The sequence below is a fragment of the Lactuca virosa genome, chromosome 3 (assembly GCF_052849685.1).
Source record: "Lactuca virosa cultivar CGN04683 chromosome 3, Lactuca_virosa_CGN04683_v6, whole genome shotgun sequence".
NCBI lineage: Eukaryota > Viridiplantae > Streptophyta > Magnoliopsida > Asterales > Asteraceae > Lactuca > Lactuca virosa.
Genome location: NC_136428.1, coordinates 237981874 through 237997909, shown reverse-complemented (window position 1 = coordinate 237997909; position 16036 = coordinate 237981874). Strand labels below are relative to the sequence as shown.

At 35.8% G+C, this 16036-nt stretch overlaps 1 protein-coding gene across 1 annotated transcript; it reads left to right on the top strand.

Annotated features, from left to right (window-relative positions):
- Window positions 1-9308: 9308 nt before the first annotated feature.
- LOC145167064 (vesicle transport v-SNARE 11-like) lies at window positions 9309-12558 on the top strand. Its single transcript, XM_079086149.1, has 6 exons — window positions 9309-9460; window positions 9629-9750; window positions 10625-10683; window positions 10768-10956; window positions 11928-12098; window positions 12204-12558. Exons 2-6 carry the CDS (start codon window positions 9657-9659, stop codon window positions 12351-12353), a joined length of 663 nt encoding a protein of 220 aa, XP_078942275.1. The 5' UTR covers window positions 9309-9460; window positions 9629-9656; the 3' UTR covers window positions 12354-12558.
- The last annotated feature ends 3478 nt before the right edge of the window (window positions 12559-16036 follow it).

Sequence of the window (16036 nt, the reverse complement as noted above, 5' to 3'; positions counted from 1 at the left end):
TACGGCCCATTGGTCCCTTAGGGTAGCTCACGGCCTAATTTTTGTATAAGAGAATGAATTTGGGTCCATTAAAGCTAATTGGATTAGTTATGGCCCAATAAGGCCCAATAAGGAAATCCTTGTCCATAATGGACTTAAACCGAGATTTCTAGGGTTTCCAACTTTACTTGATGAATCTAAGTTTGAATGTGCTTCCATAGGTTGAATTTCAAGCATAACATGAATTAGGGTTTACGAGTTTACAGTAGATAATATTTACAAGAGTACAGAATTTCCTAGCTAGAATGCTAGTTGTGACACCTTCCATAGATCAATCTATTTTTGGACATCTTAGGAGACTACCTGGACATATCTTGGAGTCTATTGGACTCAATTATCGTGATGTCACTGATCATTTTGAGGCTACGGATGGTATTGACCCATACCATTCTTCTCCGCCTTATCCCAGTCAGTCTAACCAAGTCCCTATCACAACCCAAGTTCCTTCTAGTACCACAACTCCTATCTCCACTTCAGTACCTCGTACCGAAGAACATTCTAGCCAACCCAAACCCAATCGCCATAAGAAAATTGTTTCCTCTAAGAAAGCTCCCCACAACATAGTCAAAAAGGGTGAAATCCCTCCAAGAAACACAAGTCCAGGACTATTGAATCTTCAGATGAAACTCCTCCCTCTCCCTCTGAATCTCATGACATACATGTCAGTGTTATAGAAGACTCCGATCATGACTCCAGTGATCTTTTCAGATGCAAAAAGCTCAAACTTACCCATAGTCATAGCAAATGCATGACCGGACTCATACCACAGTCTCTCGAAAGACTCTGGTAGTCCTTGGAGCCCCCACATTCTTATTCGCTTCTACCCTATCCACCTACTCAGATACAGAAAGTGTACCAGTTTCATCAGAACATGGAGACATCACCCTAGTTGGATCCTAAGAGGATCTCATTGGTACAACACGCCCTAATATCTCCAGGGCAGCACATTTACACGTCTTTGAGCCTAAGGAGTTGCACTCCATCCTTTTTTCTGTAACACAAGCACTTCAAACACATGACCCACTGCAGGGCACTTCTTCAGCTCCTGCCAGAACCGAGCTGAGGCCAAACTTGACTACTGGCCAAGGAGACCAAGGAAGCTCGGGAAACCCTACTCCACCACCATTACATTCAAGTGGTTTAGGCGTGGTGAGCACCAATGTGCAAGGATCCACGAACCTGGGGGACACCACGGTGCGAACCAAAGGATTTGACGGATATTGTTCTGATGATTCCTAGACTCAGTACCAACCTAGTACTGAATCCAGAATCAAGAAATATGAAGCATTTCACAGGGCTTTTCAGGCACGTAAGGCTTAACAAACTCAACAACTTCAGCAACGGGAAAAGGATATTCAAACCGTAGCTAAGTACTGGGCTGATGCATTCAGCAACGCGAAAACTGTCTATGATATCCTGCGGATTCAAGAATGGATGTCACCAATGGAAGCCACAGTGCAACAAGCTCAGAATCTTCAAGATGGTGCTGGTCCATCTCAGCCTCCTCCAAATGTTGAAAATCGTGACTCAAACGCTGATGGCACCGTAATAGAGATCAGCTCAGGTCCAATGTTTGGACTTGATGATCTGGATGTTGATGAAATTGACCGACTTGGTCATTCAGATGAGTTCATGATGATCTTTGACGAAGAAGAAGAATCAAGTGGATCCCAACACTCCACTTCAAAGCCCAAGGAAAATAAGAAGAAAAAGAAACTGGCAGTTACAAGAAAAGAATTTCTTTCTCTACAATCCAAAGTAGACCAAATTTTGGCCGCAGTCTCCTCCAACAAAACTCAACACACTGAGCTCCCTACCCCACAGTCATTAGCTGAAAGGGTTGAAACTCTTGAAACCAGGGAACGTCTCGCTGCTGAGCGCATCACCCTCAAAATCAAAATGGGTATTAGAGCCCTTGAAAACAGTCGCATCGCGGATCACAAACAATTCTTGTCCACTGCTAAAACTCTCATCCAAGAGGTAACCGCAATCAAAGAAGAAATCAAGTCTACACTTGAGCGTCAAGCTACTCACTCTTAGAATCTTATGCAAGAGACTCACAATGCTTATGAGTCAGCCTTTGCGGTCCTCCAATCCACCATCAACAATCTCAGACATTCTGTCTCCGCTCCATCTCATGTCAATGAAATCCTCAAGCTTACCAAGGAAATCCACCAACTCCTATTCAAAACCAAAGTTCCAACCAATGTTCAAATCTCTGAATTGCTCAAGTATCAGTTCGACACAGCTTTCTTAAATATTGATGGCCTTAGACAGTGGTTTGAGGAGCAACAAATTGTTTCTTCCTCGAAAGGGGGAAGTGAACACTCTCATCCTCAGCAACATCAATCTACTGCAACAATCCCAATCCTAACTCATGGTCCAACCCATCAAAGGATTGTGACTCAACAACCATATCCCAAACAAACAACTCGAGTTCAAACTTCATCGTATTCACCTCAGTCTCCTCCACCGCAACGAGATTCTCTGCAGCAAGAAGGTCAACATCAATCTTCTCCACATCAAGAAACTCCTCCTCATCTCAAAAACTTTGAACCATCAATGTCTTCGGTTCACTCCACTGATTCTCCTGCCACTCATAAAAGGAAACAGGACTGGAGAGACGTAAAGTTTCCTGAACAGATTTGGAGAGATCATGGCTTCGATACAACAATTGATGAAACGTTGATCCATTCTTGGGTCAATCCCACTCGAAGACTACTTGATGATGACTATAGGCCAGTTCTAACATATGCTGAACCACCTTCCGATGGATACTGGGATGTCCCAATTTCTCCCAACTCCAAATTTTTCACTGTCTTTGAACCATTTGACCTTAGCCTTCCTGATGACCAAAGGCTTCCTCTTGAATTCGAACGACTTAGTCAGTTTCATGCCAAGCATGGATCTAAGTTTGAGAGCATTTGGTCTAATGATAGACCATCAGCAGTGAAGAGCTACAAGATAAGGAAGTTCATGAAGACAGACTTCATTCAGTATATGCTTACCAGAATAGGAGATGACTACATCATGACTCAAGCAGATTTTCCTTGCATGAACCCTGAGGAAGTGTTTCTGATTGCAAGGGTCTTTCAAATCAAGTCCGAGAAGCATCCGAAGATGAAGATTGCGTTTGAGAAAGCTTGCAAATATCTCAAAGCAACAGTGTGTGACTTTGCTAAGATCGATGCGGATATCCATCCAGTACTTGCCCAAAAGTTCAATCTCCCAGCTCTTGAACTTGCACCAGTGTTCACCGAAGGTTATCAAGAAAGGTCCTTAGGAGCAACCAACTTCCCTGAACTTGGAGTTGTGTTTAAAAGAGTAAACAATGATATCAAGTACTTCATACCAGTCACCACAATGCATCTTCTGACCCACAGACAACTTGAAGTTACTTTGACTTCGGTTCAGAGATCTAAGCATACCACTGAAGAAGTGAAGTTTGAGATTACGATAAGAATCATTTGGCTAGGAGAAGTGAGGAAGTTTTGGTGACTCCTCATCAAATTCTTGAAGCTTGATAAATAAAGATAAGTTGAAGAGGTCACTTAGGGGGAAATTGTTGAAGCAAAAAAAGTGACCCTCTTAAACTTGGCAATCCGCAATCTCTTACTATCTACCGCAACTATCTTTCTGCTACCGCAATCATCTCTCTCCCTACCGCAATGAAGTCTCTACCGCAGTTTCAAGAAGTGAACCGCAATCCCTTTACTCCTATGAAGATTTTGTTACGTCCTCTGACTTAGTGTGATAGTCTTTCTTTATCCAATGGACCTTGCATGGACATGTTAGTCAGAAGTTTATTAGTTGTTTATTCATTATCTAACTTTTAGAGGCTCTATAAATAGAGTGCTCATCTTTTGTATCAAACACCTCTTATCACTTTGTACCACGATCTTTTGATCTCTTTGAAATATAAAGATCACTTTCTCTCATCTCTATCTTACTGATCATCATCGAAGATCCTCTTCACTTTAAACTGAACTCACATACTAACCCGTGTTTGAGTGCAAACCATGTTACGAATCAGTCTAGTGTTTACTTGATATAACTTGTCTTTTACATTTCCTTTACATGTCAGCAATTTACATTTCCGCAACTAACAATCTAACAAATCTAACTTATTATTGTTGAGCTTTCATGATCCTTTGAGATTAACTTATTCCGCAACTATAAACTTGTACTAACGTTTGTTCAAGTGGTTCCCAAAGTTCTTCTCTCAACAACCTTAACCGTTGACTTTGACTTTGACCTAGGGTTGACCAAGTTTGACTTCTGAGGGCAGTTTGGTAATTTGGGTCTTGATGGAATTGGTCCTATGATGATTGTAGGTGTTTGAGTTTGGAGCTGTGTTGGGAGTTTGACATTATCATTCAGTGCTACTTGTGAGGTGAGTTCTTCTCACTATATCAACAGGGTCTAAGGCACCAAGGCCGACCCTTTTTGGATTGTATCCTGGTTATAGGATGATGTTATGTTAGTGATCTATTAGATCGGTATCCTGGTTATAGGATGGTGCTATGTTTAGAGATCTGTTAGATCGGTATCCTAGTATATAGAATAATGTTATGATTAGTGATCGGTAGATCTGTATGACTGATATGTACATGCTAGCTAGCGTATGATATTTATGTGTTTATTGTGTGATTGGGGTGGTTTGAGGCGGTCATGCTTTGTGTACTAGTCAGGCCGAAGGCCCGGAGAATGGTGCAAACAGGCCGAAAGCCCGATAGGGCGGACCAGACATGCTGAAGGTTCTGAGAATGGACCAGATAGACTGAAGGCCCAGTACGGGCGGTCCAGTCATACTGAAGACTCTGAGAGTGGACCAGATAGACTGAAGGACCGGTGCGGGCGGTCCAGTCATACTGTAGACTCTATATGCATGTTGTTTGATATGATATTGTTTTGATTGTATGATGTTGGTATTTTGGGGGAACTCACTAAGCTTCAGACTTACAGTTGTTGATTTTGTTTCAGGTACTTCAGATGATCGCGGGAAGGCGAAGGCTTGATCGTGCACCTTCTCATATTTTATGATTTTGATTTTTGGGATACTCTGATATGAAACTGTTTTGAAAACATTTTGTAATAATTAATGGTTGAAAAAGTTTTAAATTGGCTTGAATTTTATGGATGGTACATTCCCACACATGAATAAACTTAAGAGGCTTTAACTTATCATCTTGGAATGTAGCGTGCGTTTTTTTTCAACAAACTCGCTTCACTTTCTCCGTTAGCCCATTGATTTTCAAAGTTTGTGTAAATTTCATTCCAATGTGTCACGAGTTTGTTAACAAGATTCCATTTCGAGTCACATTGGTCGGAGGTCCGATAATCTGGATTTCGACCCATTCCTTTACAAAACCACTCTGCGATACGTAGCCAAAATTGATCATGATTTTGACCCTTTCCCGTGCCACCATCTTTGGATATGTCGACCCATGTCTTTGCTAACTCGGTTTCTTCTTTTTGTGTCCATCTTCTCAGACCGAACTTCCCTTTTTTTGTTGAGGTTGTTGTTCTTCGTGTTCAGAATCAGAAAGAATTTCGGTTGAAGGTGTGAAAGGCAGTTGGGATTGAAATTAGAATTGGCTTTAGGATGGTTGGGTTTGCGGTTGGGATTGGTATTGGAAATGTTGTGGTATTTGGAATTGTGAATAATAGCCAGAAACACCATCCATTTGTGGTCGGTAAGGTGGTGATGATAACGGATCGTAGCCGAAGTACGAACGGGTTGGAAACATTTTGGTTTGGAGCATTTTGCTTGGAAGAGTTTGGATTGTTGGAAGACATTTTGAATGAAAAGTATGTAAAGAGTGTGTAATTTGGTAATGTTTTGGAAGAATGGTATGTGTGTGTGTGTGTGTGTGTATATATATATATATATATATATATATATATAGGGCTAGGTTATTTTGTTTCTTACATCTAGTATGTACCCGTAAGCATAATTCTGGACCAATGGATGAATAAAATAAATGGTCATGATCTGAGGGTCTACGATATTACAATAGGGTAACATGTACCATATAATCATACAAATTTCAACAGCAAGGGTGTTTTGGTCAATTAACCTACATTAAAAAAGGAAATTTCCGGATTTTAAGGGATAATTAATTTCCTTTTTTAAAATCTGATTTTTTTTAAATTAATTCAGATTTAATTCTATTATAATTTCTAATACTAATCGATTTTATTCTGTCAGAATGACATAGAGTCAAACAGAAAATAGTAAATATATTTTCGATTTTATTCTTGCAGAATATGGTTCATTCAATATATTTTTTATAACTAACATGCTTAAAGAATTATACAACATATTATCAATAATAACATTTTCTAAAGAATACAAATTTTATTTTTTAAGAATCACTAATTACATTAATTCGTAAAGAATAAGACTAAACAATTATTATATTTATTCTGAAAAATATGATTAATAATGGTTTAAGAATTACATTTATTCTTAAAGATTAAAACTAAGAATGGTTAAAAAATAAAAATAAAAACATCAAAATCTAACAAAAACACTAATTCATTCTGAAAAAATATTATTGTTAAGAAACACTTTATACATTCTGGCAGAATACATTCTGCTAGAATACTCTTGTTCTCTATGTTTTCTTCTTTTTCCACATCAATGACAGCCTCTTCAAAATCTATATCCACAAAGAAAACATAATCAACTTTAAAATATTAAAACTTTTAGTATATTCTAAAAGAATAAAACTATAAATTCTAATAGAATGTGTTAGACGTTAAAGACTTTTAATTTATTCTAACATAATATAATACTCAAGTCACTTGATCAAGTATTCCCCGAGTCACTTGATCCAAATAATCAACTTAATCTAATTACAATGATTCTAGAGCCTACATTGTAGCTAACACAGAGGACAATACATTGGAAAAAGGTTATATTATTACAATCAAGAATATGGGAAATATGACAGTTCAAAGATCACAAAAAATTTCTGAACAAAGTAAAAATGCTAAAAATATAGTTGTAGCATCCAATGTTCGAAGGACTGTAACTTAGCCAATATTAATCCAATTAAAAGGACTTCAGAACCTAACTTGTAGCTAACACAAATGAGAATATGCAGAAATTTTTTTGAAATCATTCCAAGCTAGTATGAGAGATATATGATAGTTCAAAGATTACAAAAAAATTGGCTGAAATATTTAATTCAAGCATTTTAGCAAACAATTGGCGGGCAAAATCGGATGCTCGGATCTTTATACTCCATTTGATGACACATACAACATATGTAATTAATAAATACATGAATGTGACTAAATTTACAATAAAAGAGTGTATACCTTCAAATACTAACGAGTAATTTGAGATTCCACGCCATAAAATCGAGATTCCATTCTGACAGAATTAGAACTTGATCTTGCATTCCGACATAATTGCTGTCAGATACCATAATCAAAAATTTGTGGTAATTATCCAATCAAGACCAGTGCTCTGTACATAAAAATTATACTTTTAATTTTTCGAATTTCTTGTTGGAGCAAAAGCCTTCAAATTTCTTGTTAGAGAGAAAACTAAAAACATAAACAAAAAAAAGAAAGTTCCAACCAGACTATAGGGTTAGAAATTATCCGCATAATCTGGTTTCTTTTTTCCTTCAACCCCAAAGTCATGTTTAGGGTTAGAAATCAAGTAGAAGAAAGATTAACAATTACTCACCAAATTAGAGGTTCCTGATGAAAAAGGAAGAAGGGCACGATAATCGTTAAACACAAAAGCCTTTCTTTAATCGAATATGAAATAAAGAGAGATTGCGTTTCTATTTATGTCCGTTCCTGATGAAGAAGGAGAATCAAATCAGGGGGAAAATGGTTTGTGTGGGGGATTGAGACAAATGATTTGCAGAATGAAGGAATAGAAGAAATTGGAGGGCTTATTGTTATGGGGAAAGAAGAAGATGGTGTGGTAGCCCTAGGGAAGGAGGGTGGCGACGGTGGTGGAGTCCTCTGATTTGCGCTAGTGGTGGAGTAAGAAGAAGAATCGCAGGGGATCAGCGAGACAACAAAGATATGGAGGAAGAAAATTGAAGACGACAATTGTAGGGTTTTTTCTATAGGTTTTGACTTTAACATCCCATATTTAAAGGGATAATAAACATATTAATTATCTACCATAATTAAATATGCAAAAATTACTATAATACCCTTAAATGATTTATTATTTCCTCAATTCTCATTGGTGCATACATGCACACACTAGTTGCTAGAAATATTTGAACCTAGTTCTCTCTCTCTCTCTCTCTCTCTCTCTATATATATATATATATATATATATATATATATATATATATATATATATATATATATATATATATATATATATATATATAATAGTAAATTTGTTTAAAAAAATGAGAAAGTAGCTGTTGCCAGCCGTTGGCAACGTTCCATTCCAAACCCAATGTTCGATTTTTAATCTTTTGCCATCGGTAGAAACCCACCACCGGTATTATACCCACGGTAAATTTTTTGGTGAAGCCCGGTGTTTACCGGCGGTAAAGAGGACACGTCAACATTACCGGCGGTGACACATTTACAAAAACCACTTAGCCTAACTCAAGGTTAGTGGTTTGTTAAGATGAGATTATGAAATGAAAATTTCATTGAAAAAGCTTTTTACCGGTGAAATTAAAATTTGCTCTTTGTTTAAAACACTTTTTTAATATTTTTTTCCCTCATTTTGCACCATTTCTTTTTAAAATCTTTTTCCATCTAACATTTTATATTTGTACTTAGGGTGAACATTTGGACCTCTGGACCAGACCGGCCTCAACAGATCCGGTCTAAAGTCCATCAATTTCTGCCAAATCGGTCCGGTCCAAGAGCCGTTGTCCGGTCCGATTCGATCAAAATACTCGTCCCTATTTATACTAGGAAATTTTTTTGCGCTTTGAAATTGGTTTTTTATATGCTCATAACTAGAAAAACATCAAATATTCTTTTGATGTCTTCGGCTATCAAATTGCAATTTAACATTATGAATCGATAAAAATCCATAGATTTCTTTTTCTTGGAAAATACATAAATTGTTGATGAATAATTTATGTAAAAAACCTAGAATATGAATATTATCATATTTGTATGTTAAAAGTATTTTTCCAAGTATAACTATTTCTATATTTTTATTTTATTTCTTATTAAATATATCTATCCAAAAAGCATTTATTACAAAAGTTCTTAACCAAAAAAGAAAAACATAAACAGGTCCCTTAGGATAATGTCAACGTGCTGTTACTTTATCATTTGCTTTCATCCCATTAACAAGCACTACAAAAAACCATCGATAAACTTCCAATTCCAACTATATTGCCACATCAGTTCCACCGCCGGAAACCGCCTAATTTGCCGACCACCGAATTTCTTCCGATCAGATCAGGTTCGTTATCTTCATCTCTATGCGTTTATTATTTGGGTACATAAATCTTTCAGGAAAGCTATCCGTATACACCTGTTGACAGATGAATTGTGGTTTGATTTAATTTTGATTTCGATTCTAATTTGTCTGCTCTTTTTAATTGGTGCAATCGGTATGTGATCGTTGTAGTTTTTTTTGAGGGGTTGTTTCCGGCGAGATGAGTGAAACATTTGAAGGTTGCGAACGCCAATACTGCGAGCTTTCGGCGAGTTTGTCGAAGAAGTGTACATCAGCTACTTTACTCGATGGAGGTGAGTCAAAACCCTAATTCGGTTCAATATCTTTCAAAACTATGTGTATATGTTGTTATTAATCTGATGTTGCCATAGATTAAAGATATTCTAAACGATTTAGAAACAAACATGATAGAACCTTTATGATTTACCTTACATTGATTCCCAAATCAGAATTGTTCAGCTTCCTTTTGGTTCAAATCAGGACAGAAGTCAGGAAATTAATTTATGATCTTATACTCTAAGTTTTAGAATGCCTTTTTCCTATCCTATTTCTGTATTATCAATGCTTCATCTCCTACAAGTCAGCTATGATCTGACTTTTGTTGGCATGGTTTTGATGCCTTTATTATCCCTCAATTTTATCACATGAATTTCTGCTGAAACTTTGGTGTTTGTTCTTCCAGAAAGAACAATGGCTAATATGTTGAAATTGGAGGAGGTGTTTGGTGTTTGATGTTAGGATTTAGTATTTGAGACACGTGGATTTGAGAAATTTTGATTTACTTTAGACAGATGGGTGAAATAGTCATTTATTTTCATTCAACAGTTTATTCAGTTAAAATAAAAAGAAACTTTTTTTTGTTCATACATGAGTTCCTACATACAGACATCACTTAATTAGGAAAAAAGAAAGAAAAACGACCCTTAGTTGTATGTCTGTTATCACTTTAATAAACCTTTTTAATATTGAAAAAATAAAAGTCTGCGAGCTTCATTGACCATGAAAATGTTTATATGATAAAAAAAACCTAGCAAGACTTCTAAAGAGATCCATGTCTCATCCGTACAAAAGACGTAAATACCCTTATTCAGTCCCATGCAACAAACACAACCTAAATCTTTTGCCTTTCTACATCATCATTTTATGTTTGTTATTTATTCATTTCAGAGCAAAAGAAGCAGAAAATTTCCGAAATAAAAGCCGGAATAGATGAAGCCGAGACTCTGGTATCGTGTCAATCCTTGATTCCATTCCATTATTAATCTCATAACACATTTTTTTTTTTTAATAATAATAAAATATAAATTCAGATACGAAAAATGGACACAGAGGCAAGAAGCCTACCACCAAATGTAAAAGCTGTTCTTCTGGCAAAATTAAGAGAATACAAATCGGATTTGAATAATTTGAAAAGTGAAATTAAACGAATTGCATCATCCAATTTAAATCAAGCTGCTCGAGATGAATTATTGGAATCAGGAATGGCAGATGCAACTGCGGTATGTATGACTTATATCCACCAATTTATTATTTTTTATAACTAAAAGTGTAAATTACATTTTTGGTCCCAAGAAATTTTCTCTTGCAATTTTGGTCCTTATTTGAGGTTCTTGTAACGTAATTGGTATTTTTGGTCCTTGAGTATAGTTGATTTTTGCAATTTTGGTCCCAAAAAGTTTTCTCTTGTAATTTTGGTCCTTCATTGAGATTCTTGTAATGTTCTTGGTCCTTGTTCCAAATAAATGACCATTTTTGGTCCCCAAGTATAGCCAGATTTTATAATTTTTGTCTCAAAATGTTTTTCTTGCAATTCGGTCCTTATTTGAGGTTCTTGTAATGTTTTTGGTCTGTGTTTCAAGTAAACTGACTATTTTAGTATTTTTGGTCCCTACATGTAGCTGATTTTTGCAATTTTGGTCCTTATTTGATGTTATTGTAATGTTTTTGGTCCTTGTTCCAAGTAAATGACCATTTTTGGTCCCCAAGTCTAGCCAGATTCTACAATTTTGGCCCCAAAAAGTTTTCTCTTGCAATTTTGGTCCTATTTTGAGGTTCTTGTAGTGTTTTGGTCTTTGTTTCAAGTAAATGATCATTTTCAGTCCCTGAGTATAGCCAGGTTTTTCAATTTTAGTCCCAAAAGGTTTTCTCTTGCAATTTTAGTCCTTATTTGAGGTTCTTGTAACGTTTTTGGAAGTAAAACGATTATTTTTGGTCCCCAAGTATAGTTGATTTTTACAGTTTTGGTCCCAGAAAGTTTTCTCTTGCACTTTTGGTTCTTGTAACTTAAAATGACTATTTTTTGGTCCCTGAGTATAGTTGATTTTTACAATTTTAGTCCCAAAAGTAGTCTTTTTACTTGAAACAGTGACAAAATACGTTACAGGAGAAAATGTTTTTGGACCAAAATTGAAAAACAAAAGGTATACTCAAGGACCAAAAGTGTAATAAAAAATAGTGGTGAATGTGACAGATGTCAGCAGACCAAAGAGGAAGGTTATTAACGTCAACAGAAAGATTGAATAAGTCAAGTGACAGAGTTAGGGACAGTAGAAGGACTATGCTTGAAACTGAAGAACTCGGTGTTTCACTTCTACAAGATCTTCATCAACAGCGAGAGTCTCTTTTACGTGCCCATGGAACCGTAATTTTTAATTCACTTTACCAAATGACTAAAATGCCCTTGTACTTTCACCATGCTATTCATTTACCCACTTGATTACTTATACTGGTTTTTGTATGTTTTCAGCTTCATGGAGTTGATGAGAACATAAGCAAGAGTAAAAAAATAATGACCAATATTTCAAGAAGAATGGGGAAAAACAAGTGGATAATTGGGTCTGTGGTTGCTGTTCTTATCATTGCCATCATCTTGATTTTGTACTTCAAGTTGAAGTAGAATCCCAAAATTCAAGCTTTGTGTTTTCTTGGTTTTGCAAGTGTGTCATTTATTGTGGTCTTTTTTTTTTTTTTTTTTTTTTTTTTTTGAAAATGTTTGATTTATTTTGAGCAAAAACACACATTTCCAAGTGTTGATCTTTCTTGTGGTTTTGGGGATCTTACATATGCATGAAAAATAAACTTTTTGTGGCTTGTTTATGATGCATCCTATTGTCAACAAACTTAGCAATCTCTAGGTAAATATGTTGCACTATGTTTGGCATCGTGTTATTTTTTAGAACCATAAAAAAATGTCAATCATGACTTTTGTGAAGCAAGCAATGAATATAAAACAATACAAGTGGAGTTTCATTTTAATCTAGTTTAAGTTTTTTTATTTTGGTATGTAATTTATTAATGATATATAAACATATATTTTTCCGTTAAAAACGGTCCCTCTTTTGTTTTTTGTAATGGCCTGAAATATATTTGGACCGGTACTAATGGAATAAGATGGTACTCAATAATCCAAATATAAAAGTTCAATAAATCAAGTATACAATTTACCAAAGGATTTATGTCGTCTACACCAATAGGTATTATATCCACATAGGGATGAAAATTTCACCCGACCCGGTGGGGAACCCGGTTGACCCGCCCCAATCGGGGACGGGTATTCCCCGCTAAAACGGGTTTGCGTACGGGGCCGGGGATCCCCATTATGCTAAAACTGGGGATGGGGCCGGGATCGGGTATAACAATCCCCAACCCATCCCGCCCCCGCTTTGATATATATATATATATATATATATATATATATATATATATATATATATATATATATATATATATATATATATATATCATTTATTGAATTTGAATTAAGTCCACTAAAATGAATTGATCTATATTAGACCGTCAGAGAAAGAGCTCGTATATCAAATTATGTTCCCAATTCCAAGAGTTCGTCAATCGTCACTTCGTTCGACAATCTGTATACCAAATCATCACTTTTCGTTTTGATGCTTGTTAAAATTTGTGATTGATGTAAACAGAATCTGATTATGGCATCTGGTTTTGATCGCTTATTAAACTTGGTTTTTTTTTTGTGTAACTTAGAATTTATTATGTTGATAGATTGGGGATAGGCCGGAGATGGGCTGGGGAAAAGCCCAAAATAAAAGGGGAGGGGATTTGATTCCCCGCATCTGTTGGGGGTGGGGATGGGAACGATGACGAGGTTAGACACTCGGGGATGGGGATAGGGATGGTCAACCCCGCCTCAAACCCGCCCCATTTCCATCCCTATATCCACACAAAATTTATTGATTTCATAATGGGATATATGTAGAAAAACACAACCAATTATACATGTATATGTAGAAAAACTCTTATTTTATTTTTTATATTCAGAAAAACCCTTACATTATTACATATGTTTTAAATAAAACAAAATTGCAAATTTTTAAAAGAAATGACCCGATAAAAATATGATATGACATACATACCTCTTAAATTTCCTTGATTGTATGTGAAAACATGTCAAAACGTACATTTATTTCAATTACTTTTGCTCGATTGTGTTCTCCATATAGAATTATACGATTGATTTTTCATTCCTTAACTAATCGTTTTTATCATAATTAACATTGATGTCGTATTAAAAAACAAAAATGTAAGCAACATCATATTTGTAGTCGTCAATTTCTCTTAAAAACTCGTATTTTGGTCTTTTTCTAATGATAACTATTAATATAAGGGTTTTTTCTGAACCTAAAAATAATATAAGGGTTTTTTATACATACATGTATAATTCCTTGTGTTTTTCTGCATATATCCCTTATAATGTTTATAATTACGTTGAGATTCTATATACAAAATTATGTATTTGACTTTGACTACAAATCCGGACGTACTTTTCTTTTTCTTCTTTGGTCGATTCCCATTGATTAATATAAGATACACAAGCAATCCGATTCCACAATACAACAAAGAGATGTATTGATAATTTGGTATGCAGAAGCCTTTTTTATATTTCTTTAACTCTAAGACGCATAACGTACCTTAAAGATGCAATATTTGTCGATATTGTCAATAAGATAAATATGCATTATGCATAAAAAAGGTTGTCATTTAGTCAAAAATGTTGTCATGTGTTAGCACATTAGCTTCAAGTCAAATATGGACCATGTATTATATTAATGTACCTTAAGGCAACATTTGACGCATGGACAATACGAGACAGAATTGAACCGAACATAGTTAAACTAGATTGATTAAGATTATACAATTATTTTTAGTGTTTGGTTGATTACAACAGAAACAACAAAATAGTAAAATTATTAGATTGTACCTTTTTCGGTTTTAAAGGTGCCTAAAGCTGTGATTAATTTTTTTGGAGAGTTTAAGAACTCGTTTCTTTTGGGGTGTGAGTGATAAGGAGAGAAAGATAACTTGGGTCAAGTGCGTCAAGGTTCTTAATTCTAAGGAGAGGGGTAGTCTTGGAATTGGAAGTCTGATGGCTTTTAATATTGCTTTGTTGCTTAGGTGGAGATGGAGATTTCATGTCGATCCGAACTCTCATCAGGCTAATATCATTCGAAACATCCATGGGTTTAATTGGGGGGGGGGGGGGGGATATCTAGGTCAAAAACCGAAAGGGCCGAGTTTGTGGATTTCGTTGATCAAACTTTTTCATGCAATTCATGAAAAAAATATTGTTCCGCTTTTTTATTTGAGAAAATGTATTGGTAATGGTTAAGAAACTCGTTTTTGGGATGAAAATTGGTCGGAGGACGGTTTACTTAGGGATAGATTCCTCGTGTATATGCTATGGAATCTAATAAGAGTTGTTTGGTTAGTGATAGATGGCGTGACGGTTAGGGTTGTAAACGAACCGAACGAACATGAACGAGGCTTGTTCATGTTCGTTCGTTTAAGTTAACCGAACAAATGAACGAACACAAACGGTTAAACGAACGATTTTTCTTGTTCATGTTCGTTCGTTTAACAAATTACATTGTTTGTGTTCGTTCGTTTATGTTCGTGAACATGCTAAACGAACATAAACGAACAAAGATAAACAAACATATATGAACATAAATGAACATTTAATATAGTAATGTAATCAAACACAATTAAACATATATGAAGATAAAATGAACTTATATGATCGAACATAAACAAACGTAAACAAACAACATAGACAAACGTTCACGAACATAATTGAACGAACGAGACCATTGTTCATGTTCGTTCGTTTAACTAAACGAACGAGAATTTGTGTTCATGTTCGTTCATTTATTAAATAAGCGAACATAAACGAACTTCCCGTCGAACGATTCACGAACAGTTCGTTGAACGTTCAGTTCGTTTACAGCCCTAGTGACGGTGAATGGGTTTGGGAGTGGATATGCCTTTACGAGATGGGGGTATCACTGCTGCCCGATTCTTGGCTTTGATGGGTAGTCTAGCGCAAGTGCAACTTACAGATCAGTTAGATAGATAGAAGTGAGATTTAGGCACAGATGGTGTTTTGTGGTTAATGCCACGAGACGTCATATTGATGCTATTTTGTTGTAGGGAGGTGGAGGTGTTACACGTTGGTGTCGCTTAGTGCCTATCAAGTTAAATGTGCTCTTGTGGCGTATTTTGTTGGATAGAATTCCTACAATGGTGAAATTGGTGGACCGGAATGTGGAT